The sequence below is a fragment of the Heteronotia binoei genome, chromosome 4 (assembly GCF_032191835.1).
Source record: "Heteronotia binoei isolate CCM8104 ecotype False Entrance Well chromosome 4, APGP_CSIRO_Hbin_v1, whole genome shotgun sequence".
NCBI lineage: Eukaryota > Metazoa > Chordata > Lepidosauria > Squamata > Gekkonidae > Heteronotia > Heteronotia binoei.
Window position 1 is genome coordinate 16,688,500 of NC_083226.1, and position 27,716 is coordinate 16,716,215.

Below are 27,716 nucleotides of genomic sequence, written 5' to 3' on the forward strand. Positions count from 1 at the left end.
TGGAGAGCCGCTGCCAGTCTGAGGAGACAATACTGACTTTGATGGATCGAGGGTCTGATTCAGTAGAAGGCAGCTTCATATATTCATATGTTATATCCGCCCACCAAGATTACAGGGTGATCCTAAACAGTGACGCCCGTCTTAAACCTCACCACCTTTACTAGACTTGGAAGGGCATAATTCTGCAAGCAGGGCTCATTACAGAATTCAGAGGTGGTTCTGGATCAATCTTCTCTAAGCTATTTTGGATCCACACCAGGAAGAAAGCTGGGACATTAAATGAAGGAAATAAATACACCAGGCGTGTCAAGCATGTGGTCTGGGACCCCAATCAGGCCCCTAGAAGGCTCCTATCAGGCCCTTGAGCAACTGGCTGTCATCTGCTTCCTTCTGCATCACAGCTTGCCTTGGCAGGCTTGTTCAATCATAGAGGAGCTACAGAACAAAGCCTCTATTTTCTCCATTGGCTGAGGCTCCTTCCTTTGCCAGGCTCTTAATCGCACAGCAGAGCTGCTGAGCCAAGCCCCTCTTCCTTCTATTGGCTGAGACTCCCCCCCCCCCCCGGGTCTCCTGGGGAAGGAAGGAAAGAGCCAGTTCCCTGGATCCTGTGGGAGAAATACAAAGGAAGCACCTTAAAAACCAACGAGTGCTAATGTTTTACTTTAAAAAAAAAATTTAATTGTGATTGTCTGTGTTCTTTATAAAGCTTATATCTCTGTTACCTAATCTTAATAGGGACACATGTGGCCCAGCCCAACAAGGTCTCATTTATGCCAGATCCGGCCCTCATAACAAATGAGTTTGACACCCCTGCAATACACTCTCACCTCAGGCCCACACAAAGGATCCTTTCACGCAAAGCTCCAAAGCAGAATAAAAGGCACTTCTTTCTTTCCTCTCTCATCGTCTTCTCCGCTCCCCATTTCAGACCAGAACGGAAGGGCAACTTCTTGCTGGCCGACGCTCTGCTGCCATGGCGAAATAGTGCTGCACTCCCCCACCCCACCAAGCCCCCCCACCCGCCCGCCGGCTCACAGGGCCACAGTTCTGAGCAGGCTCCTTTGCAGAGAATCCTCGCAGGGTTGCTTGATGGAGCATTCGGACACTTCCGCCACGTTGCCACAGCACGACCAGTGAGGAGAGCCCGGGTGGCCTGTGTGGCCGTGGCCACAGCCTTGGTAGCCTCCTGCCCCACCAGAAAAAAAGAAACGTTTGTTGGAGATGGTAGCCGCTGTTGCCTGGAGATGGGCTGTATCATCAAACATACAGACGCAGCATTCTTCCACTCTGTGCATGCACCATGGAATTTTCCTGCTCTGTTCTTATAAACCAGGGGTGTCAAACATGCAGTTTGGGGGCTGCAACTGGCTGTCACCTGCTTCCTTCTCCCTATATCTTGCTTCCTTCTGCATAACAGCTTGCTTTGCAAGGCTTGCTCAATTGCAGAGGAGCTAAAGAGCAAAAACTCTTATTTTCTCCATTGGCTGAGGCTCCTCCCTTGGGGAGGAAGGGGGGGGAGGAATAGCTTGCTTTGCCAGGCTCTCCAAGTTGCACAGCTGGACTACTGAGGTACTGAGCCAAGCCTCTCTTCCTTCTAGTGGCTGAGGCTCCCCCCTTCCAGTCCTCTGGGGAAGGAAGGAAAGAGCCAGAGCTTCCTTTGGTCCGTTCTCTGGATCCCATGAGAGAAATACAAAGAAAGCATCTTTAAGACCAATGAATGCTAACATTTTAAGCATGTATTAAATTGTTAAAAATATATATTTGTGTTTGCGTTCCATATAAAATTTATCTCTCTGCTACCTAATCTTAAAACACGGCCCAATCTAACATGGCTCAGCCCAACCCGACATGGCCGGCCCAGGAAGGTCTCATTTCTGTCAGATCCAGCCCTCATAACAAATGAGTTTGACACCCCTGTTATAAACTCTTCCGACACAGGGAAAGAGCTCCGCCTCTTGTGGTAGCCATTTTGTAGCTGTGCCCACCACCCTGTGTCAGAATTCCAAAGGCGGCGCCCACAGGTTCAAAGGGATTGGGGACCATAGTATGATCTTAACATACGATGAATAATAATTATTATCATATGGCATTGTGTGTAGTATGGCCAGGAGATTCTAAGATTATCTGGCAGCGGAAAGTTCCAGCTCTTTTAGCATTACGTACCACTGTTTGGTGAGCTAGATTTGTTTTTAAAACAGAAGGTATTTCAGAGGCATCACGACCCTGAGTCTGCTTAGCTTCCAAGATCTGACGAGATCGGGCTAGCCTGAGCTATCCAGGACGGGGTGATACTGTGAATGACAAACCATAACGCTCCCTTCATTTTCCAAGAGGGTTTCTATTATTGCAAAGGTCCATAAAACCCCTATTTTGCACAGCAGTCTCCGTCGTTACAGATCTCTTATAGTGCCCAAAGAGCTGACGTGACATTTGCTCATAAGCAGGGGTCGTTTTGTAGAAAAATAGGTGGTGGAGCTCATTAGCACAATCATTAGCATATTTTCTCCCCCCCCCATAGCCGAAAGCAACCCGATGCAAGAAAGGAGAGCCCTGGGCGAGCGAGACCTGCTTAGGCTGGCTAGAGATCCAGCCAGCCCAAGCAGGCCTCGCTCACCTGGGGCTCTCCTGGGCCGCCCCCCCCCCCCCAGGCAAAAGGCCAGCAAGCCACCTGCTGTCCAAAATCACATAAGAAGTGGAGAAAGGGGTGGTGTGGGCTTCTCCAGTGGTTAATGAGGGCTGCTGGGGTCGTGGCAAAGCCCCTGGTGGCTGGCTGGCTGCCTGCTCTCCTAATCCAGGGATTGTTATGCAGCTGCACCTACGATTCAATGGGCAAAGTAGGTAGGTGGGGAGCAGGAGGGGGAACCCTCAGAAAGGTTCAGGAGCTGTGCTCCTGTGAGCTCCTACTGAATCCGAGGCCTGCTCATAAGCCTGGCAACTTCTCAAAAGGGGTGGGGGGCAGACTTACCAGGCATGGTCCCCCCGCAAGCACACCGAGCTGCTTTCTGCCCGCCGCTGGAACAGAACGTGCAGCAGTGGAAGAGGCCTCGGTGTTGACGGAACTTGCCCTTTACCGTCATGGGGAACGGGGATCCCTGCGGAGGACAAGGCACCAAAGGGACGGGCTTGCATCCTGCAGGCTACGCAGAAGGATGACTTCATAGACGCCAGCAGTTATTATTGCTATTCAACCTCTGCAATTGCCTTGAGAATAAAATGAGCTGAAAGAACACTTAGTAACTTTGTTCAGAAACGTATATATAGAAAGAGACCGTAGAGCCGTTGTTTGAAGAATGCAATCCAGTTTTCCTTCTCTTTTTATTTCCAGCCTTTGTTTCCTTGGACTATAATCCCTGGACCAAAGAGAGCCAGTTTGGTGTCGTGGTTAAGTGTGCGGACTCTTAACTGGGAGAACCGGGTTTGATTCCCCACTCCTCCACTTGCAGCTGCTGGAATGGCCTTGGGTTAGCCATAGCTCTCGAAGGAGTTTTCCTTGAAAAGGCAGCTGTTGCAAGAGCTCTCTCATCCCCATCCACCTCACAGGGTGGCTGTTATGGCGGGGGGTGGGGGGGGGGAGGAAGGTGAAGGAGATTGTGACTGCTCTGAGACTCTGAGATTCAGAGTTTAGGATGGGATATAAATCTAATCTTTTTCTTTATAATAATTAATAGCCTTTTGGACAATTGCTTCAGTTAGTTTTAATCAGATGGAAATGTGTAAAAAAAAGTGGTCCCCTGTGCAAGCACGTCGTTTCCAACTCTGGGATGACATCGCATTATGACGTTTTCACGGCAGACTTTTTACAGGGTGGTTTGCCATTGCCTTCCCCAGTCCTCTACGCTTTCCCCCCAGCAAGCTGGGTCCTCATTTTACTGACCTGGGAAGGATGGAAGGCCGAGTCAACCTTGAGCCGGCTACCTGAACCCAGCTTCCGCCGGGATTGAACTCAGGCCATGCACAGAGAGTTTGTACTGCAGAACTGCAGCTTAACCACTCTGCGCCATGGGTGAACACAGGGCTGTGGGTCAGCGGGTGACAGCGAGGCATGAGAGGGGGCCCTGGCAGTAGGCAGAGAAGAAGATGGGGCTCTGGGCACTCTCCACCCAGACCCCCCTCAAGATCTGGAATCAGTTCAGGAGAAGAAAGGAGCTGCCAAAACTTCATGGAACGCAGCCTGTGAGCTGACAGAAGGAAAGCCATGGGTGCTAAAGCTCCTCACAGAAATCAAAATAGGAACAAACTGAGGTAAGATTAGTCCCTCTGACAATGGGAGCCTCAAAAGCACAGACTAGGACCGTTCCTGATGGGGCACTGCTGTGGAAGGCCACGAAGGCTCGGTCAAGGTGCCCCCTTGGTTGGATGACCCACCACCTCCTGTTTATGAGGAAGGGGAGGCAGAGGTAGATGCAGCAACTTCTGTGGCGGTCACCATTGGGCCATGGGCTTTTTGAGGCAGAGGGCCCAGCGGCCACCAGCCCCTCATATCGGTGCCACTAGCACCTGTAAGGATCTAAATGCAGCACCAGAAGTGACCTCACATGATGTGGATGAGAAGCGACACTGGTCTTTCCCCAGGGTTGATTTTATGTCACAGTCTCCCTGTGAGGGTGGTCGGAGAGTGAGAACCGTGTCCCGCAATCTCTGCTACTGCCAAAGTTACCTCAGCATCACGCCACCTGGCTCAGCCCCCATCTCACAAACACCCTCTCCTGCCAAAAGTATGCTGCTTTTAACTGTTCCAACCTCTTGCTGGTTCCCTTCATTCGAACCTCTGAGCCTCAGCCCCACCCACCCCTTCTCTCTCTCAGGCCTTTCCTGCCCATATCCCAGTCTTGCCTTTCTGGACTGACCTCCCCGAATCAATTCTGTCCTCTCTTCCCAGAGCAGATGGAAAATGTTACCTGCACGTGTTGCCCTCTGACAAAGATGCTAATCGTGTATTTGCCCGGCTCCTCAGGGGTGAAAGAAATGTGGTACGTCCCATCTTGGTTGTCACATACGATGGCCTTGGTCGCACTGGAGAAGAAAAGAGGAAGCCATTCCTTGGTTTTCATGGGAAAAGGTTTGTTAAGAGATTTGTGTGAGAGATTTGTTTCAATCTGGATTTTGTGAGAGATTTGTTTCGATCTGGATTTTGACCCTGCAGCTTTGAGATCCACCCCCCTCTCTCTCTGAATAAGGGCAAAATTTGTGGGCCAAAATCTTCCCATTCGACACATCTCTTCAGGGCTTTTTTTGTAGCAGGAACTCCTTTGCATATTAGGCCGCACACCCCTGTTGTAGCCAATCCTCCTGGAGCTTACAGTAGGCCCTGTGCTAAGAGCCCTGTAAGCTCTTGGATGATTGGCTACATCAGGGAGTGTGGCCTAATATGCAAAGGAGTTCCTGCTACAAAAAAACCCTTGCATCTCTCAGTGCAGAACCAGTTTAGTGTCGTTGGGCTACTGCTTTGTGAGCTGGCAGCAGACACACGTCTCGCAATCAGGCCAGGCCAAACAATTCACTGTTTTAATTGTATTTGGCGGGAAGGGATTGAACATATGAAGTTGCCTTATACTGAAATAGACCCTGGATCCATCATAGTCAGTATTGTCTACTCAGACTGGCAGTGGCTCTCGAGGGTCTCAAGCTGAGGTTTTCCCACGCCTCTTTGCCTGGCCCCTTTTTAGTTGGAGATGCTGGGGACCTTCTGCTTACCAAGCAGATGCTCTACCACTGAGCCACCGTCCCTCTCCTGTTCCTCAACCTCCTGTTCCATGGCTTTCTCCCTTGAAGCTGCTTTCCCCCCCCCGAAGAGCTCCCAAAACAGAAAAGTAATACTTATTGGGAGAAAAGCAATTGGGAAGAAGTGGGATTTTGAGGTGAGGGGAGTTCCGCACCGCCAACTATGCATTAAATCAGCGTTTCCCAGCTAGTGGACTCCAAAGTAGGTCGTGAAGCCTTCGAAGAGGCATTATGGGCCAGCCCTCTCCGTTGGCCAAGCTGGCTTTCCTTGATAGCCACACGGCTCGCTCTTTTGTTTTGGAAACCAAGATGTGATCCTGGAAACAGTACCTTCCATGTCATACATTAGTCAGTATTTTTCTTCACTTCATATTCATGTTGATCAAGTGAAATGTGTCCTGATGGTTAGAATCTTAGGTAGGATTAGATGTTGTAACGGAGGGGGAGGAAGAAAAAAAAAGGAAGAAGAAGAGGGGGAGGAAGAGATTGGATTTATACCCCGCCCTTTACTACCTGAAGGTGTTTCAGAGCGGCTTACATTCTCCTTTTCTTTCCCCTCCCCACAACGGACGCCTTGTGAGCAGTGTTCCCTCTAAGCTGCAGAGTCTTGTGAGCAAAAATTCTACTTTGTGAGCCAGTGGCATTAAAGTTGTGAGCTACTGCATAAATTATTGTGCTCTGGGGTCATCCTTCCTGAGCTAAGACAAAAATGTGTGAGCTGGAGGCTAAAAATCTGCGAGCTAGCTCACACTGACTCAGCTTAGAGGGAACACTGCTTGTGAGGGAGGTGGGGCTGAAAGAGCTCTGACAGAAACTGCTCTCGAGCAGAACAGCTCCGAGAGAACTTGCGGCTGACCGGAGGTCACTCAGCAGGTGCACGTGAAGGAATCAAGGGGAATCAAACCTGGTTCTCGCAGATTAGAGTGGAATGTCACCTCCCTATGCAAAGGCTGTGTATGGTCGGAATGCCACTGGCTTGGGGGTTTTGGTGGGGGCAGCCACTCCCTTTGTACGATATTTATTTAGACTAGCAGGTCACCATACTTTAAAACAGGGGTGTCAAACATGCAGCCCGGGGGCCAAACCACGCCTCTGGAGGACTCCTATCAGGCCCCCGAACGACTGGCTGTCGTGTGCTTACTTCTCCCTCTCTCTTGCTTCTTTCTGCATCGCAGCTTGTTTTACAAGGCTCGCTCAATTGCACAGGAGCTACAAAGCAAAACCCCTATTTTCTCCATTGGCTGAGGCACCTCCTTGGAGGTGGCAGGTGGGGGAGGCAGAGCTTGCCTCTCTTCCTTCCATTGGCTGAGGCTCCTCCCCCGCCCCCAGTTCCCTGAGGGAGGAAGGAAAGAGCCAGAGCTTCCTTTGCCCAGTTCCCTGGATCCCCTGGGAGAAATACAAAGAAAGCACCTTTAAGACCAACAAGTGCTAAGGTTTTAAGTTTTTTTTTTAAATAAAAATCTCTGTGTTGCTTTGTGTCCTTTATAAAAATTTATATCTCTGCTACCTAATCTTAAATAGGTATGCACACGGCCCGGCCCGACAAGGTCTCGTTTATGTCATATTTGGCCCTCATAGCAAATGGGTTGAACACCCCTTCTCTGCCACGGCACAGGGCACTACACCTGGTAGCACTTATGCCATCCCTGGCATCTCTCACAGGCCTCACCGAAACAGGCTGAAACCCAGCACCCTGCGGGGAATTCAGAATCCAGCTCATTCAAAACCAATTGCGTTTGGTCAGTTAAAAAGACAAGTCAGAAGGAAAGCAGTTCTGCAGCCCAGGAAAGTCCAGTGTGAAGATTTATAGACTTTGGCAGGACACCGCATGCTTCCAGGTGTGTATCGGACCGCACTGAACTCTTAAAACTTGTACACTGTGTATCTTGTATCTTTCCCTCCACATTCTCGGCAGGATCTAGGCTTGAAAAACTGAACCAGTCCAGATCCACAGGTTGGGAAACACTGGTTTAAGGCATGGTAGGAAGGTGTGGAGCTCCCCCACCCTCTCAAAACCGATTGGGGGCCACGGGCACCAACATGGCACCAACGCTGTCATTCTGTCCCCCTCCCCCAATAGTAAAAAGACGACATTGGATTTATATCCTGCCCTCCACTCCGAATCTCAGAGTGGCTCACAATCTCTTTTATCTTCCTCCCCCACCACACAGACACCTTGTGAGGTGTGTGGGGCTGAGAGAGCTCTCCCGGAAGCTGCCCTTTCAAGGACAACTCCTATGAGAGCTATGGCTGACCAAAGGCCATTCCAACAGCTGCAAGTGGAGGGGTGGGGAATCAATCCCAGTTCTCCCAGATAAGAGTCTGCGCACTTAACCGCTACCCCAAACTGGCTTCCAGCCAATGCAAATTAACCCCCTCCTCCCCAAATCGTGCAAGTTCTCAAGCTCTCCGGAACTTTTCATCAAGTCCCTTTAAATAGAGTAAAATAAAAACAATGGGCATAATTGTAAAAAGGGTAATTGTATGGCTTTTGGTTTTGGATTCTCCTATCTCTTTTTTGGAAATATCTGAGTTTGAGCGGACAAATGGTGGGATTCTTGAACAGATGGAGGGAAAAAACCTGAGAAGGAACTGTGCTTAAGGGCAACACAACCCACCCCTGCACCCCCCCCCCCAAAGGAGGTAGCTTCCACTGTTTCCCTGATACACCACCTAAAATTGACCTCCAGTGCATTCCCGCTGAAGGAACAGCTTAATAGCTTGGGGATGCAGCTGGATTCTAGCCTCAGCTGTGGGGCAGGTGCCCCAAATTCCCGAGGAACCACTTACTGCTTTACCATTCACAGCTGAGGTAGCCAATCCCAGACCTCCATTAACAACTGCCAAGTTTTTATTTGCCGGGAATCTACCTACGGTATATGGGCGAGCGTTCAAAAATGTGACTCTCCCGATCCACAGTCTTAAGTGGTACAGCCCAGAGTCTTAAGTGGTGAGAGCCAGTTCGGTGTAGTACTTAAGTGTGTGGACGCTTATCTGGGAGTACTGGGTTTGATTCTCCACTCCTCCACTTGCAGCTGCTGGAATGGCCTTGGGTGAGCCATAGCTCTGGCAGAGGTTGTCCTTGAAAGGGCAGCTGCTGTAGGAGCTCTCTCAGCCCCACTTATCTCACAGGGTGTCTGTTGTGGGGGAGGAAGATAAAGGAGATTGTAGGCCGTTCTGAGACTCTGTCCTTGAAAGGGCAGCTGCTGTGAGAGTCCTCTCAGCCCCACCCACCTCACAGGGTGTCTGTTTTGGGGAAGGAAGGTAAAGGAGATTGTAGGCCATTCTGAGATTCTGTCCTTGAAAGGGCAGCTGCTGTGAGAGTCCTCTCAGCCCCACCCACCTCACAGGGTGTCTGTTTTGGGGAAGGAAGGTAAAGGAGATTGTAGGCCATTCTGAGATTCTGTCCTTGAAAGGGCAGCTGCTGTGAGAGTCCTCTCAGCCCCACCCACCTCACAGGGTGTCTGTTTTGGGGAAGGAAGGTAAAGGAGATTGTAGGCCGTTCTGAGATGCTGTCCTTGAAAGGGCAGCTGCTGTGAGAGCCCTCTCAGCCCCACCCACCTCACAGGGTGTCTGTTGTGGGGGAGGAAGGGAAAGGAGATTGTGAGCCGCTCTGAGATTCAGAGTGGAGGGCGGGATATAAATCCAATATCTTCTTCTTCTATTCTACCACTACGGCCACTAAAAGAATGTTCCAGAGATGGAGGCCGACGCATCCCACCCTTCGAGGCCCAAACTACCAACCAGTCCTTCCTCTCGCTGTGGGAAATGGTCACTCGGACGGGCCCCCCTCCTCTCTCCACGCGCTCGCCTGACCCGTCCTTACACAGCAGCATCAAGCCCACAGGCTCACTTTGACGGGGGCTGCCAAAATCTGGAAAGAAGCAAAGCAGAGAGAGAAGATTGTATCCGGCTGCCACTGGCCACCCCCACCCCCTCACTTTCCTGCATTTCCATGACCGGCCTGCCTTTCCAAACTAAATTATGCAGAGATCCCCAATTTTTTTTTAGCCCGTGGGCACGTTTGGAATTTGGGCACAGCATGGGGGGTGCACAGGCTTGCCAATCCCCAGGTCCCAGTGGGGGTTCTCCTGCTTTCTCAGGCTCCTGTTGGCCCTTAGTCAGCTGGCCCACGGGGGGCGGAGCTCCACCCCCACAGCTCTCATGTGCCTTTCCCCTTCAAAACGCTAGGAGAAAGCTCACAAGGGCTTCCTTTTTGGATGGTGTGTCTGCGTCTTTAAGGCTGAATGAGGGTGGGGTGAGCAAGCAGAATAACTTGGCTGCTCCCAGTAGCTCAGAAAGCAGCCCAGACCCCCCTTTGTACAAGCTTTTCAGAGGTCGTTTGCATAGTAAAGGGTAAACTTGAACCTTTGGGTTCCCTGTGTTATTGGAAGTTCAGCAACTCCTGAGTGAACTGCCCCAGTGAGACTACAGGAGTGTGGGATTGTGCTCTGTTTTATTTTTGCTTGTTTGTGTGTGTGTGTGTGTGAGTATGTGTGTGTGTGTGAGAGAGAGAGAGAGAGAGAGAGAGATCATTTGCAGTTGCTTGGGTGAGGAAACGAAGACTGTATTCAGGGGAACTGCACTGCTGAGTTTTTATTTTTTTTAGGGAAAGCCTCCAGGCTCCACCCCCAAAGTCTCCCAGCCCCACCCCCAAAGTCCCCAGATATTATCTGAGTTAGATTTGGCAACCCTAGGGGTGAAGCAACAAAATGGCGGCCACAGCTTAACTTCAGTCACACAGGGCAGATCCTTGTGCTGCGGTGGCAACTGCCGCCAAAGCAACGTTACAAAAAAAAAAATCTGCACAGCCAATCAGAAGCTTTACTAGGCAAAAGCTTTACCTGGCCCCACCCACTGCCTAAGAAAACATTGGTGGGCGCCAGAAAAGGTGTCAGCGGGTGCCATGATGCTCACAGGCACTGTTTCGGGGAAACCTGTGGGGAAACTGGCGTCAACGGGCCGCCTCACCTTTCCCCTTTACGACACACTTGGTGGGATCAGTGGCTCTGTTGAGAACGGCCCCAAAGATAGGATAGCTCTGAATGTGGGCCGCCTTTTCATGAGGCGAGAACTGGATCCTGTCATCGGCCACTGGGTGGGGGTGATAGTCCACGTTATTGAGCCTCTGCAGCCGGTTCTCCACCACCCCTTTGGTAAGAAGGATCTCGAGGTCGGAGCCGCCGGTGAGCAGGCGCTCGGTGAAGTCCACCCCTGTCTGCATGTCTTGCAGCAGCTGCCGCAGCTGGGCCTTCTGCAAATGCAGCTGGGTCTCCCGCTGGACTCGCAGCTCCTCCAGCGACCGCAGCAGCTCCTCCCGGTGCTCCTCAATGGCCCTCACGTACCCATCGGCAAAAGTCCGGATCTCCAGCGCCACGGCCTCCGCTCGGCGGTCCAGATTCTCCCTGGCCCCTTCGATCTGGCTCAGGGCCTCCCGCAGGGTCCCCACATGCTGCTGGGTGACCTTCAGGAGCTCCCGGATGGAGTCCCCGTGCTTGTGGACGACATTGGCAGCCGTGTTGTGAGGGTGCTGCCGGTGGGCCCCGACCATGCACTCCTGGCACACGGGGAGGTCGCAGCACTCGCAAAAGAGCCTCAGCTCCTCCGAAGGGTGGGAAGGACAGCGGATGGGCTTCTCCAGGCGAGTGCAGCCCTTCAGGTCCCGTAGCTCTACGATGGGGTGAGCAGCCGTCTTCTTCTGCCTCCTAAAGATATAAGAGATCAAGGTAAGCTGTGTCAAGAGCCCTTGCCATTTGATTAGGAGGCTAGCCGATTTCCTCAGCGTCTAAGCAGGGTCAGCCCAGTTTGGTGTAGTGGCTAAGTGTACAGACTCTTATCTGGGAGATAAGCTTGCAGCTGCTGGAATGGCCTTGGGCCAACCATAGCTCTCACAAAGTGGTCCTTGAAAGGGCAGCTTCTGGGGGAGCTCTCTCAGCCCCACCCAACCTCACAGGGTGTTTGTTGTGGGGGAGGAAGGTAAAGGCGATTGTGAGCTGCTCTGAGATTCAGAGTGAAGGGTGGGGTATAAATGTCAGATGTTTGAGAGCTGAAAGACATGAATGTCAGATGTTTGAGAACGGAAGGAAGGAAATCTGCGGAAAGGAAGGAGGGAAGGAAGGAAGGAAAATAGATGATGGAGGGAAGGAGAGGTGGAAAGAGAGCAACTTTAGCATCCTCGGCCTGGCCTGCGACATGTCAGATGTTTGAGAACAGAAGGAAGGAAATGGGAAGAAATCTGCAGAAATAAATAAGGAAGGAAGGAAAACAGATGGGTGAGGGAAGGAGAGGTGGAAAGAAAGCAACTTTAGCATCCTCTGCCTGGCCTGTGACATGTCAGATGTTTAAGGAAGGAAGGGGGGATAAATTTGCGGAAATAAATAAGGAAGGAAGGAAGGAAAATAGATGGGGGAGGGAAGGAGAGGTGGAAAGAAAGCAACTTTAACTTTTAATGCATTGTCCAAGCCGCCAGCTTGGAGAAGTGATTTAAAAAGACAAATGCCTTCTCCAGGCTGGCTGATGGGAGGGGTGGGGGCTTCAAGAGCCGCACAATATGTGTGAAAGAGTCACAGGGTCCACCCTCCAAGGCATCCATCTTTGCCCTCTGGAATGAGCTGTACTTCCAGGGGATCCCCAAAGCCCACTTGGAGGCTAGCCTCCTTAACTAGCAGCCCCCACTCAAGCTGGGAATCTCCCGCGGGGACTTTCCCGGGGGAGCACCCACTTGTGAGCCTGGCAGCAGAAGTGGCAGAGGCAGAGCCGGCAGGCCTGGCATCGCTTGACGGCTTCCCCATCGGTGCAGAGATCACAGCCGAGGCCCAGGCCCGCCCCCTGCAAGGCCTCCAGCCACGCCTCGTTCAGGGCCACGTGGTCCGTAGGCAAGCCCTCCACGCCCTCCGGGGGCAAATCGACTTCGGTGTCGCAGGCCGGGCAGAGGATGCTGAGTGGCAGTGGCCAGTGGTTCTGCCGCCGGCCCAGGATCCAAGACCCGTCTGAGCTGGAGTCTGAGTCTTCGTGGCACAAAGCCAGGTCGGAGAAGGGTTCCAGCTGTCCCAGGCATGGGGTGCAAAACGTGTGCAAGCAAGGCAGGATCCGGGGGGCCGAGAAAGGCTCCATGCACAGGGGGCACCGGCTTCGGGAAGGCTCCTTTGGTGCAGCAGGACTCTTGGGCATGCTGTTCTGCTCGTCTTCCCTCTGAGAAGCAGACATCTCCTAAAAGACGGGGGGGGGGGGCGTGGGTGAAAAACAAGTGGAGCCACAAGGAATCAGCTAAGGTTGTCAAGTCCAACTCAAGAAGTATCTGGGGACTTTGGGGGTGGAGCCAGGGGACTTTGGGGGTGGAGCCAGGTTGTGACAAGCATAACTGAAGAAGAAGAAGAATTGCAGATTTATATCCCGCCCTTCTCCCTGAATCAGAGGCTCAGAGCGGTTTACAATCTCCTATGTCTTCTCCAAAGGGAATGCTGGCCATCACATTTCAGCTGCCACTGAAAAACTGCCATTTCATTCTGCACAGCCAACTGGATCTGATAGCCTGCTTGGGTTGCCAGGTCATAGTCTTTCACCAGCGTAATCACGCTATAGTTACCATAGAGTTTTACCCCAAATACCAGAGCGTCGCTGCACATCTCCAGCATGATGACATCACTTCCATGTGACATCACATTGGGGATGTCGCACTGAGTGGTGGCTGTTGCTTGCTACTCATAAATCAACAATCACAGCACAGCTAGAAACAGATCATTTCAACGTATTTTCATCTCAAGCCGCTGCAGCAGCTGAGTTACCAACCGCCTGGAGGAGAAAAATTTGTCCTGTCCTTTAAATGGATAGTAGGAAAGGAAAGGTCCCCTGTGCAAGCACCAGTCGTTTCCGACTCTGGGGTGTCGTTGCTTTCACGTTTTCACGGCAGACTTTTTATGGGATGGTTTGCCACTGCCTTCCCTAGTCATCTACACTTCCCACCTCCCCAGCAAACTGGGTACTCATTTTACCGACCTTGAAAGGATGGAAGGCTGAGTCAACCTCGAGCCAGCTACCTGAAAACCCAGCTTCTGCCGGGGATCAAACTCAGGCCGTAGGCAGAGCTTAGGACCACAGTACTGCAGCTTTTATACTCTGCGCCACGGGGCTCTTAAATGGAGACGTAACGGGCTGTTAATTACCAGACGGCGTGATTTACCTCCATGCTGTCAAAAGCTTCACCTGCCCATTTCCAGGCATGAAGCCTCTATTAAAAGGGCAGAGCGTTTTTTCCTCCAGGCCTGTTGGCAACCCTCGACTGGCAATCCCGTTTGGAAACGCGACGTGCCCCGCGTTGTATCAGGAGGATTCTCTATTGTGCTACCCCAAGTAGTCACAAGGGGGAGCCCTGAATGGAAAAGTTATGATCAAATGATTCTCAGGACCAACCCAAAAGACCCGAATCGGTTAATACACGCTGGGATCTTTTGGTGCGCCCTAATCCGAGGCGACCCCCGGGGTTGGTGTGTTTGGGGCTGGGTTTGCAACCGGAAGGAGAAGTCCAGCGGCCCTTTAAAACTAACCAGCGCTGAATCTCGGCCGCGGAGCTTTCTCCAATTACACCCCACCCCTACCCCCCCCCACCCCGATTCCCCAGGGCTGCAACTTTGGCAAAAAGGGAAGACGTCAAGAAATCTCGAGCATTTTTTTTTTTAAAAAGGGATTTTTGGACGGGGGGGGGCGTGGCACGCCTCCGCACGCTCCCCCTCCCCTTTCCAGTCCAGCGAGGCCAGCTCGCCCGGACGGAGCCGCCGAGGCCTCCACGCTCCCGTCCAATCGGTCGCTGCTGGGCTCCCCCTCCCCGATACGCGGCGACCCTCCCACCCCCGCCCAGCTCCGATCTGCTCCAGCGCTTGTCGCTTTGCAGGGGCGCCAAAAGCAATTGTGACCAAAAAGGGAAGATGCCAAAAAATCTCCAGCGTTAACAAGAAAAACGCGGGGTTTTGGAGCGAAGCGGGGGGCGTGGCACGCCTCCGCAGGAGCCCTCTCCGGTTCAGCCTCTCTCCCGCCTAGATCCCACCCCCTCCGGAGGTCACCTCGGTGCGGATCAGGCGCCCTTGGCGGAGGCTCCGGCGGCCTGCTGCGTTCCTCCCTGGCTTCTCTCCGTGCGCCCTTCCTTCTTTCCTGGCCTTGACGCACGGCCTGGCTGGAGCAGCTGCGCTCTGCTTGACGCACGGCCCGCCGCGCCTTGGCAACCCGGCGGCGCCAACTCTCCCCGGGGGACGCCCGAGCCGACAGCTGCCTGCCTGCCGTGAACAGGGAAGGTGTGGAAACCAAATAGAGCAACATGGCAGAGAGTGACAGGAGAAAACCCCGAAGGGTTCCTTCCGTGCTAACCAGCCTCAACAATAAGTCACAATGCAAACCTGAGAAATATCTAATAACTTATTATCACGCTCATATACAAAACAAACAGTTTCTTAACGAACATAACAAGGTAAATCGATCCAAACAGACAGCCGTGTTGGTCTGAAGTAGTAGAACCAAATAGGAGTCGATAGGCACCTTTAAGACCAACTTCAGTTTTATTCAGAACGTAAGCTTTCGTGTGCAGGCACACGCGTCTGAAGACGTGCGCGTGCGCACAAAAGCTTACCTTCTGAATAACACTAAGGTGCCATTGACTCCAGTTTTGTCATTAAAAGGTAAAGGCAGTCCCCTGTGCAAGCGCCAATCCTTTCTGACTCTGGGGTGACGTTGCTTTCGCAACGTTTTCACAGCAGACTTTTTACGGGGTTGTTTGCCATTGCCATGGACATTCGATGAAATTGCTGAGCAGACAGGTTAAAACGGATAAAAGGAAGTCCTTCTTCACCCAAAGGGTGATTAACATGTGGAATTCACTGCCACAGGAGGTGGTGGCGGCCACAAGCATGGCCACCTTCAAGAGGGGGTTAGATAAAAATATGGAGCAGAGGTCCATCAGTGGCTATTAGCCACAGGGTGTGTGTATATATAAATTTTTTTGCCACTGTGTGACACAGAGTGTTGGACTGGATGTGCCATTGGCCTGATCCAACATGGCTTCTCTTATGTTCTTATGCCTTCCCCACTCATCTACACTTCCCCCCCCCCCAGCAAGCTGGGGACTCATTTGACCGACCTCGGAAGGATGGAAGGCTGAGTCGACCTGGAGCCGGCGACCTGAACCAGCTTCCGCTGGGATCGAACTCAAGTCGTGAGCAGAGGGCTCCGACTGCAGTACTGCAGCTTTACCACTCTGCGCCACGGGGCTCTCTTTTAACAAACATACCCTGATGCAAACACCCAAAAACAAGTGTTGAGGAAGGACTCGGAAAAGGAAAGTTTCATGTAAAGTCCTTCTCCTTCCAACGGGATCTCTAGTCTTGCTTCTGAAGATACCCAAAGTTGATATAAGTAACAGTCTTCAGTAGAAATTCTTGAAATACAATAATTCTTAGAGCGCAGCATACATAGCAATGAGGTAGTACTTTATCTTCCCCCGTTTCGATGAAAGCTTTAACCGGTTTTTCTACAATCATCAGAGCATGGCAAGATTCCATAAACTTCACACACAATTAAAACCGTTTTCGCACACAGCTTACCACGCGGTCACATTCCTGTTCTCTCCGCAGCGTCTGTCGGATTTCCCATTATCTGCGCCGGAGTTACAGGAAGTGCCGCTGCTTTTGCGTAGCAAACGTAAAACGGGGTTTTAGCGGTTTACGTTTGCTACGCAAAAGCCGTGGCACTTCCTGTAACTTTGGCGCAGATAATGGGAAATCTGACGGATGCTGCGGAGAGAACAGGAACGTGACCCTATGGTAAGCTGTGTGTGAAAATGGTCTGAGTTTCCATTTACAAGGTCTTGCAAATGGGGAGGGGAGGAGCTGGGAGGGGCAGAAGGAGCTGGGGGCCCTCAAATAGGGCGGGACTTGCCAGGCACCTGCTGTAGGGCTGGATTAACAATTAGGCCAAATAGGCACTGGCCTATGGGCCCCCACGCCTTTAGGAGCCCTGGGCTAGCTCCCCGCCTTTCCCCCCTGCTTGCAGCCCTCCCAGCCTGCACGAGCAGCCAGCAACTGAGCTGCTCTTTGCCCGACTTGCCTGGTGCGGCTGCTGCTGGCGTCATCGCCAAGTTTGCCTCTCTCTGCCTCTCCCCCAGAGCTTAGTCAAAGGGGCTTTTGAGAAGGGGCCTGCAGGCTGCCGTGGAGACTGCGGGCGGCAAGGCGGCCACTCCAACTCAGATCATTTGTGAGGGGCCTTCCTAGGGTTTAATCCGGCACTGGCCCGCAAGTCAGCCCTGCCGAGGCTGGATGGGTTGGGGGGTGTGCCGGATCGGGACTGTGGGGAAGGGTTGTTTAAACTGCAGGTCCTCCTGGCATTAAAGAAATGACAGGGAGCTCCCAACACCGAAATGTTGGCACACATGGGAATTGTAGAAAGTGGCTTGATCCTAGCGGGAGATGGGACTAGTGTGTAGGCCCCAGAGAAGTTCTGGTTAGGGGGCTGCTTGCTTAAAGGAAGAGCTGCATAGAATACATGTCAGATGTTTGGGAGACAAGCAGGCAAATAGATGGGGTGAGGGACAGGGGCAAAGAAAGCAACTTTAAATGCATTCGCCAGGCTGGCAGCTGGCTTGACTCGGAGAAATGATTTAAAGAGCTGGCCGATTTCTGACCTGGCCAAATGCTGGGAGTTTTTTAGAGATCAAAAAGATTTTGGGAGTATAAACTTTTGAGTGTCAACTATGGCTCTGGAGCTGCAGTTTGGCCCCGCCTTCCCGAGGCAGTTCAGGGCAGAACAGTAAGAACCAGAACACAGGAGGTCAGTTATTTAGGACTGATTTGCCATCCCGGGCAGGCCAGAAATAAGGTTGCCACCTTCCAGGTGGTAGCTGGAGAATTTCAGTCGTTAGAACTTCGTTTTCACAAGGATTGCTATGGGGAATCAAATTTCTTTTCCTGACATTCATTTTATTAGATGCAGCAGTTGATTAAGAACATAAGAGAGACCATGCTGGATCAGGCCAATGGGTCATCAACACTGTGTCACAGAAAAAACCAGGAGGTCCATCAGTGAGGCCAGGACATCAGAAGCCCTCCCACTGTTTTGCCCCCCAAGCACCAAGAATACAGAGCATCACTGCCCCAGACAGAGAGTTCCATCAATATGCTGTGGCTAATAGCCCCTGATGGACCTCTGCTCCAGATGCTTATCCAATCCCCTCTTGAAGCTGTCTTATGTTTGCAGCTGCCACCACCTCCTGTGGCAGTGAATTCCACGTGTTAATCACCCTTTGGGTGAAGAAGGACTTCCTTTTATCCATTCTAAGCCAACTGCTCAGCAATTTAATTGAGTGTCCACGAATTCTTGTATTGTGAGAAAGGGAGAGAAGTATGATGATATTGGATTTATATCCCGCCCTCCACTCCAAAGAGTCTCAGAGCGGCTCACAATCTCCTTTACCTTCCTCCCCCACAACAGACACCCTGTGAGGTGGGTGGGGCTGGAGAGGGCTCTCACAGCAGCTGCCCTTTCAAGGACAACTCCTATAAGAGCTACAGCTGACCCAAAGCCATTCCAGCAGGTGCAAGTGGAGGAGTGGGGAATCAAACCCGGTTCTCCCAGATAAGAGCCCGCACACTTAACCACTACACCAAACTATCTTTCTGTAGCTTCTCTATCCCATGCATGATCTTGTAAACCTCTATCATGTTACCCCTCAGTCGACGTTTCTCCAAGTAAAGAGCCCCAAGCATTTTAACCTTTCTTCATGGGGAAAGTGTTCCAACCTTTTAATCATTCTCGTTGCCCTTTTCTGCACTTTTCCCAATGCTATAATTTTTTTTTTTTGGTGACCGGAATTGTATACATTATTACAAATTAGACCACATCATCGATTTATACAGGGGCATTATGATACTGGCTGATTTGTTTTCCCTTTCTAAAAATTCCCAGCATGGTGTTGGCCTTTCTTATTGCAGTCGCACACTGTCTTGATATTTTCAGTGAGTTATCTACCATGACCCCAAGATCTCTCTCTTGGTCATTCTCCGCCAGTTCACACCCCATCAATTTGTATTTATAATTAGGATTTTTGACCCCAATGTGCTTTGCACTTGGCTATGTTGAACCTCATTTGCCATGCTGATGCCCATTCGCCCAGCCTTGACAGATCCCTTTGGAGTGCCTCACAGTCCTCTCTGGTTCTCACCACCAATGTTCCCTCTAAGCTGTGGAGTCTTGTGAGCAGAAATTCTGCTTTGGGAGCTACAGGCATTAAAGTAGTGAACTACTGCATACATTAGTTTGCTCTGAGGCCATTTTTTGTGAGGGAAGACAAAAAATGTGTGAGCCAGGGGCTAAAAAGTGAGCTAACTCACACAAACTCAGTTTAGAGGGGACACCGCTCACCACCCTGAACAATTTAATGTCATCGGCAGACTTAGCCACTTCACTGCTTACTCCCAACTCCAACAGCAGATACTTGGGAAAACAAAACAGAAGAAGGCGTCATAGAAGAGCCGGAGACACCCAGGCCCTGTTCCCAGGCCCCAGTGGAAGACATGGCGGGCAGGGAAGAGAGGAGCCCAGGTGCATTGCAATGACAGTTCCAGGCAGTCAGCCTTGTCAGCGAAGAGCACAGGATTAATATCCTTCACCTAGGACCAGCCTAGCCTCCAAGGGCTTCCGTCTGGCCAAGAAAACAACACTTGTCCTTTTAGGAGCGGTTTCATGTGCAGAAAGGGGCAGCTGAAGCTTTTCTAGAGGCCTGGAGAGAAAGAACTTCCCCTGACAAATGCAGCAGACCAGACCGATAGGAGAGGGCGGCTGGAAGGAAGGGCCGGTTTCAAAGCCGGCAGCCTGATTTCTCCCCCTGCCCCTTTACTCATTCAGGAAATGCGGCCTTTGTCCTCTTAGGGTTGCCAATCCCCAGCTAGGGGTAGGGGGTCCTCTGGTTTAGAGGCCTTCCCCCATTTTGGGGTTATTTGAAAGTGGGGAGGGTTTTTTGGAAAGTTCACTGGGCACTCCATTGTATCCTATGGAGACTGGTCCCCATAGGGTTTAATGGAGAATCGATCCATGGGTATCTGGGGCTCTGTGGGGGGATGTTTTTTGAGGTAGAGGCACCAAATTTTCGTCACAGCATCCGGTGCCCCTCCCAAAGAAAATCCCCAAGTTTCAAAAAGATTGGCCCACGAGGTCCAATTCTATGAGCCTCAATGGAGGGAAGGCATCTAAAAAGAGCACGGTCCCTTTAAACGGGATGCCCAGCACTCCCCTCGGAGTTTGATCATGCTTGTCACAGCCTTGCTCCTGGCTCCACCCCAAAAGTCCCCAGGCATTTTCTGAGCTGGGCCTGGCAACCCCACTGGAAGAACCCGCTGCAGGCGGCAGTTGGAGGGAAGGTTCTAAACTCAAAGGTTGCCATGGTTCCCTGCCCGGGGCCAACGGACCCTCAGAGCGCATCTGGAGCTCCAGGGAGACAGACGCAGTTTGTTCCGACTCCCAGCTTCCTTGCTCCAGAGTTGCTTCCAGTGAGACGCCCCCCTTTGCGAAGGTGGGGCAGAGGTTGGGCGCCCATTCCGGCCTTTCCTTTTTTCATTGAAACCCCTACAGAAAATGGCTCTTTCAGAGGGTGGAGTCTGACATTAATTCCTTCCCTTCTCCAAACCCCACTTTCCCCAGACTCCACCCACAGTCTCCAGGAATTTGCCAACCTGGAGTTGGCATCCGTAAGTGTCCTGTCCCTTCACCAGAGGTTTCAGGTGCAGAAAGGAACAGCCAGAGCTTTTCCTGGAGCTCAAGAACTTCCCCCGTGTATTGCCCTTTCTTATCTGACTAAAAATGTTCTCCCCGAAAACAAATTTTATCATGATCTTCTTTACTATTGACTTGCCTGACGTATATAAGCACTAAGTAGCTATGCGTTTCTGGGAATGCCTGCTCTTCACTGTTAAAAACAATGTAAGATGGTTTGAAATATTGACAACCACCACACTTCATTTTCAATTTACCTTGTATTTGCTTTTATGCTTCTGGAGAAATCTTGCTGTCCCCTGCATGGAAATATCGCTGTCCCTCTGTTGTTTTGTTTTGCCTGTTGAGAAAATTTTAATAAGCCCAGAGAGAAAGGGAGAATGATGTCTGTCTGTCCCCCTGAGCTCTTTGGAGGGTGGGTGAGATGGGAAGGTGCTCTGAGGGCAGAGGGACTGAGGGCTGGCTGCCTCTCCTGGCAACAGCCCCCTGAACCCTCCTTCCTTTGCTCTTCCAGATATGTCTGAAGGAGATGCTATCCCCAATCCTGTGCCCTTCTATGCGTGGGGAGAGAATGTGGAAGAGGCGCCTATTCCACCAGTGCCTTGCCCCTCTCTGGAAAGTGAGCCTCTCTCCTGTCTTGAACCTGCGGCCCAGACTGTCACCAGCAGGCAGAAAACACCCCCTGCCCCAAGGCCTGTGTGAATGGGGGAGGCTGTCCTGGCTGGGAAGCACCAGATTCCTCCAAGAGCGCTCTCTTGCCCGAATGGCCAGGCCGCGACAGTGACGGAGAGGGGGGTGCTCTGCAATGGGAGAGGATCTGCAGACCTCTCTCAGCACTTGGATGGCTCCCGGGCCAGCCCTTGCTGTCGGGGATGCCCTCCCTGCGGGCTCTGCAGAAAAACAGCCTCTCCTTCCCAAAGACTGAGGAGGACCCCATGTCTGTCCCCAGCTCTACACTGTCTCTGGGGAAACTCTTCCCTTTTGTAAGTTGGACATTGCCTTTTGGAGAAAGTAGAGCTCTGGACCCCAAAGCGGCCCAGAGTGCCAATCCAATCCAGTCCCAATACCTTGATTGGCATAGAAATAAAAAGGACAGCATGGCAGATTTACGTAGAGTTTCAGTTATAAAAACCAGTCAAACCTCAAGAAAGGGGGCTAATCTTTTGCTCCCGGATTGTTGTGGCAGCCAAAAGGTACTTTGAAACTAGGCCTGTGATATGGGAACATCGGTCAGAAAGAACGAAAACCAACTTCGCCTCAGGTAGAGTTGCAGAAAGTCCTCCTTTTCCAGGCCATTTTGATGGGAGCTGCTTCCAAGAGCACCAACGCTGCTAGGCCAGTCCGTGAACTGCTTGGAGGGCGTTGGGGGCTTTCGGTTGAGGGCAGCAGCGGTTTTCCAGCCGGCTGGCCCCCTCCCTCCCTCCCTCTCCAGACCTGCTGGCTCCTCTTTCCCCCGCCTGCGAGGTTGACAATCTGGAATGGGGGGAAAATTGAAATTTGCCATCTGACTCAATGTTGATGTATTAATTCTATTTGTATACTTTGTTTTTATGATCTGATGTTTTTATTATATGTTCTACATTGCCCAGAGACCTGCAGAATCAGGGATGGGCTATCCATAAATAATGATAATGATAATAATAATAAGAAAATGATGATGATGATGTTCAGGGCTCTTTTTGTAGAAAAAGCCCAGCAGGAACTTATTTGCATATTAGGCCACACCCCTGAGGTCACCATTGTTTCACCAGGGCTTTTTGGAAGAAAACGCCTAGCAGGGACTCATTTGCATATTAGGCCACGCCCCCTGATGCCAAGCCAGCTTTTCCCTGAGCCAGCTGTGTTCTGGCTCAGAAAAAAGCCACGAGGATGATGGTGATGATACCTGGGTGTGTGAGAGATTCTGTTTGGAAGACAGCTTGGGGGAATGGGTTGAAATACCCTTCCCTCTCACCGTAGCCCTCCCCAGCTGCTCTTTAAGGCTCACTTTCTCTTCCAGTGAGCCAGAGATAAATCTCCCATGTAATGTGCAGTTCAGCTTTTCCATCGCCCCTGTGGTCCTTTTCCTCTGCCCAGGAAACCCTGAGAAAAGTGGTTCTGGGAGCAGGGGTCAGGGGCTCTAGGCTCTCTTCCCAAACTACATCCCCCAGAATTCTCTGGTGGAAGGAAGCCTTGAGAGTTAAAGTGGTTGATGGCCAGTATAAGTCAAATAGGGGAGCGGGGGCAGAGAGAGACTCCAGTTGTCCAGGTGAGTAATAAGTGGGTCTTTCGAAAGCCTTTTGGAGTTTCCAGCAGAGACAGGGCCACCTTGTTCTTTTCCCCTTCTTCCCTTGCCGCTAAGACTCATAACAGTTTTGTGTCTGTATTAGATGCTGTGGCAAGAGTAGAAGATCTGACTCTTGAGAGAGAGACTCTGAGCTTTGTCCGCTCTTTTGTTACCAGCAGCAAAGAGCTATTCACATTCTTGACCTCCTTCTATGCATTTTGGAGACGTTTAGGCTGGAGGTCACATGGTCCTCTCCCCACGTAGGTCTGGCTGAAGAAGGAGCCAGGAATCGGGGAGAGACAGAAGGGGCAGACCCCTCAGAAACGTTTGTCAGAACCCAACGGTCAGCGAGAGTTTTCTGGCGGACCTCCCAGGGTTCCCCTTCACTCACGCCGCTGCGCCACCTCAGGGTTACGTCATCTTCAGCCCCTGCTTCAGAGCTTCCCAGAAGCAGATTCTGGATGCAACTGTCAGGCCCCTTAGGCAGACCAGCCTCCAGGTGGGCCTTGGGGATCCTCCAGAATTACAGCTTTTCTCCAGACTATCTCATCCCGGAGAAAAGGGATGCTTTGGAGGGTGGACTCTAGGGCCTGGTACCCCACTGAGGGCCCTGTCCTCCTCAGGCTCCACCCCCACATCTCTAGAGGTTTCTCAACATCCCCCCTCCCCTTCCCCTGCCAGTGGGCAAGGGGGGTCCCAGCAACCCTATGGCAGTTCTGGAGGTTGTCACGTCGATACCCTGTGTCACGGCTGGGGCCGGGTCAGGCAAAGTCCAGAGGCAGTCCGAGGGCTGTAGCCAGTAAGCAGGAGGGTCTGAGGCGCCAAATCCAAATCAGTGTACAAGTCTCGCAGGTCCGAGGTCCAGAAGCCGAGGTCAGGGAGTCCAGAAGTCAAAAGCCAAAGTCAGGGAGTCAGGAACCAAAGTCAAGCCGGAGTGGATGCTAGGATGTCAGGGAGATGACTAGTTGCTTCCACAAAGCCTCCTCCCAAAGCCCACAGCTATATAGCCCTCTGCTGGCTGTTGCCCGTTTGGGCTAATTGCTGGCTCAGGGAGGCAGCCAGGATCCTGCATAACTCAAGCATCCTTGCTCTTAGGAGGGCCAGAATCCTCTCAGAACTCAGGGCTCAGGGAGCGTCTTGCTTGTGAGCGTGCCGCCCTCCTCCGATCCCTGAGGTCCTGCCGGAGGCGGTCACGCACACGAGCCACCCGAGAGGGCGAGGCAGGGGGGCTGGGGTCTTCTCCAGCAGGAGGCAGGGGCCCTGGTGCAGGTGGCAGGGGCACAGTTTCCTCGTCAGACTCAACTTCCTCTGCAGGGTCCCCAGCACCCATGACACTATCCCCCCCCCAGGGCCCCCCTCCGTCGAGGGGCCTGGAAGGACGGGGTGGTCGTTGTGGAACCGGTGCACCAAGTCCGGGGCATGAAGATTGTCCTCGGGCTCCCAAGACCGGTCTTCTGGGCCATATCCCTCCCAGTCCACCAGGTATTGGAGGCCTCCACGATGGTACCGGGAGTCCAGGATCTGGCGCACCTCATATTCTTCCTCGTCATCCACCAACACCGGTGGTGGCGGCGGTGGGCAAGGAGGCCGAGCTGGGTCAGGGGGTGCAGCTGGAACAAGGAGGGAGCGATGGAACACAGGGTGAATGAGGAGGTGGGGTGGCAGCTGGAGCCTGAAGGCGACGGGGTTTATTTGGTCCGTGACGGGGTAGGGTCCAATGAACCGCGCATCCAGCTTGTGAGACCGACCAGGCCGGCGCAGGTAGCGAGTTGAGAGCCACACCTGATCCCCTGGCTGGATTGGGGGGCCTTTCTGCCTCTTCCGGTCCGCAGCCAGTTTATAGGCTTCCTTGGCCCGCTGTAGCTGCTCCCGGAGCAAGTCTTGGCTGGCGCGGAGTTCTTGCAGGTAGGCCTCGACGGCGGGGACATTCGTGGGTGGCAGGATCGCTGGGAAGAACCGAGGGTGGTACCCGTAGGTTGCAGCAAACGGGGTCATTTGGGTGGACGAGTGGACCGCGTTGTTGTATGCAAACTCCGCTAGAGGCAACAGACTGGTCCAGTCGTCCTGCTGGTAGCAGGTGTAACAGCGGAGATATTGCTCTAGCGTGGCATTGGTGCGCTCTGTCTGACCATCAGTCTGTGGGTGGTAGGCTGAGGACAGGTGCACTCGAGTACCCAGGCTGGAATGGAGGGCTTGCCAGAACCGAGAGGAGAACTGGGGGCCCCGGTCTGAGATCAGGTGGGCTGGGAGTCCGTGCAGACGAAAGATGTGTTGCAGGTAGAGCTGGGCTGTCTCCTGAGCTGTGGGAAGTTTCGGACACGGAATGAAGTGGGCCATCTTGGTAAATAGGTCGACGACCACCAAGATGCAAGTCTGACCTTTGGATCGTGGGAGTTCTGTAATGAAGTCCATCGAGATGGTGTCCCAGGGTCCTGAGGGTGCGGGCAAGGGCTGTAACAACCCCGAGGGTTTGGCCGGGACGTCTTTGGCCCGCCGACAGACATCACAGGAGCTGACATAGCGGGCAACATCGGAGCGCACTCGTGGCCACCAGAATTCTCGCGTCAGCAAGTGGGTGGTCTTATGCTGTCCAAAGTGCCCGGCGGGTAACGAGTCATGAGTCAGGCGTAGCACTTCTGCCCGCAAGGGCCCGGGCGGCACATAGAGGCGTTCGCGGTGTAGCAAGAGACCGCCTCGAGTCGTGAACTCGCCTGCTGAGTCGTCTTGGAGTGCCTGGAGGTGTTGCTGGACCCAGGGATCGTTGGCCTGGCTAGCACGAATGTCCTCCACGAGTGTGGGTGAAGTGGAGGTGGCTGCAAATACTGAGGGCGGCAGGATGGGAGCAGCGGGCGCGGCCTCAGTTGAAGCAGGGGCGTATTCCGGTTTCCGGGACAGCGCGTCTGCTTTCCGGTTCTGGGTATGGGGGATGTAGGAGATCCGGAAGTCAAAGCGAGAGAAGAATAGGGACCACCGGATCTGGCGCTGGTTGAGACGGTGGGTGGTTTGGAGGTGCTCTAGGTTCCGGTGGTCAGTGAGCACTTGAACAGGGTGGCGAGCCCCTTCGAGGTAGTGCCTCCAAACCTCAAAAGCCGCCTTGATCGCGAGCAACTCCCTCTCCCAGATGGTATAGTTCCTTTCCGCAGCCGTGAGCTGGCGCGAGTAATAGGCGCAGGGCTGGAGTGGCTGAGACGGCTCCTCGCGCTGGGACAGCACTGCTCCCAGGGCCACGTTGGAGGCATCAGCTTCCACCGTAAAGGGAAGCTGGGGGTCAGGGTATCTCAGGAGTGGCCCGGTGGCAAAACGGGTCTTCAGGGTGGAGAAGGCGTTATCGGCCTCTGGGGACCAGCAGAAGGGTTCTTTGGGGCGGAGTAGTTGAGTCAGGGGTGTTGTCAGGGAGGCATAGGCCGGGATGAATTGCCGATAGTAGTTGGCAAAACCAAGGAATCGCTGCAGGTCTTTGCGATTCTGAGGAGCCTGCCAGGTCAGGACCGCTTCTACTTTTTTCGGGTCCATGAGGATCCCTTGCGGGGACACAATGTGACCGAGGAACTCGACAGAGCGCAGGTCGAAGTCGCACTTCTCCAGCTTGGCGTAGAGGCCATGGGTTCGTAGGCGCTGCAGGACCTGGCGGACGTGCTCGGCGTGCTGGGCAGGATTGCGGGAGTAAATTAGGATGTCATCTAGATATATGATTGCGAAGCGGTCGAGCAGGTCCCGGAATATGTCGTTCATGAACCTCTGGAAGACAGCGGGGGCGTTGGTCAATCCGAAGGGCATCACCAGGTGCTCGTACTGCCCGTACCGGGTCCCAAATGCAGTCTTGCATTCGTCTCCAGGTCGTATGCGCACCAAATTGTACGCTCCACGGAGGTCCAGCTTGGTATAGATTTGGGCCCCCTTTAAGCGATCCAAGAGTTCAGGGATCAGTGGTAGAGGGTACCGGTCGCGGATGGTGATCTTGTTCAGGGCCCGGTAATCATTGCACAGCCGGAGCTCCCCACTTTTCTTCTTCACGAAGAGGACTGGAGCAGACAGGGGAGAGGTTGAGGGTCGGATGAAGCCGCGTTTCAGGTTCTTATCTAGGAAGTCTCGCAGAGCGGCCAACTCAGGCTCCGACATTGGGTACAGACGCCCCACCGGGAGTGGTGCCCCAGGTACCAAGTCAATGGCACAGTCATAGGGCCGGTGAGGGGGAAGCTGATCCGCTCCCGTCTCTTCGAAGACATCGGCGAAATCCGCATACTTCTGAGGGAGCTGAGGACCACCACTCGGGATGCCAGCTGCCAGAGTGGTGGGAGGAGTCAGATGGGGGCATGGGTCTTGGAAACGTAGTTCCTGCTGGGCCCAGTCCACGATGGGGTTGTGCAGCTTCAGCCAGGAAAGGCCCAGAATCAGTGGGAAGCGAGGCATGCGGGCGACATTAAACTGCAGCTGTTCTTGGTGCTGCTGGACGTGGAAGGTGATGGGACAGGTCTCCTGGGTGACAGGCCCAGAACGGAGGAGGCGCCCGTCAATAGCCTCCACCAGCGACGGAGTCTCTTTTGTCTGCACCGGGATCTGGTGCTGTTTTACAAAGGCGGCATCTATAAAACAGTGGGCTGCTCCCGAGTCCAGCATGGCATACACGAACAGCCAGCGTTCGTCAGGCAGACGGAGTTTGACTGGTAGCAGGAACGGGCCCGGGGTATCAGCCCGCTGTTCGGAGGACCCAGCTAGTCGCCCCAGGCTGGGGGGTCCACTTATGCCTGGGGCTGCCCTTTTGGCGGTGGTGGTGGTAAAGGCCCGGGTATCTGATGCTTAGCAGGGCAGCCAGAGGCATAGTGGCCTGCCGTGCCGCAGTAGAGGCACAGATTCTGTGTGCGGCGTCTGGCCTTTTCCTCTGGGGTCAGGCAGGGTCGAGCAGCTCCAAGCCGCATAGGCTCGTCCTCGGCGCTGGTACGAGCTGAGGATGGGCGAGGAGCCAAGTGGCACGGCGCAGGGAGCT

The 27,716-nt window shown here is 53.0% G+C and overlaps 1 protein-coding gene across 1 annotated transcript; it reads right to left on the reverse strand.

Moving 5' to 3' along the window:
* Positions 1-1,021: 1,021 nt before the first annotated feature.
* Positions 1,022-12,926, reverse strand: TRIM45 (tripartite motif containing 45). Its single transcript, XM_060236840.1, has 6 exons — positions 12,443-12,926; positions 10,693-11,426; positions 9,466-9,595; positions 4,899-5,013; positions 2,966-3,092; positions 1,022-1,186 (listed from the first exon to the last, which is right to left on the reverse strand). Exons 1-6 carry the CDS (start codon positions 12,889-12,891, stop codon positions 1,032-1,034), a joined length of 1,710 nt encoding a protein of 569 aa, XP_060092823.1. The 5' UTR covers positions 12,892-12,926; the 3' UTR covers positions 1,022-1,031.
* Between the last annotated feature and the right edge of the window lie 14,790 nt (positions 12,927-27,716).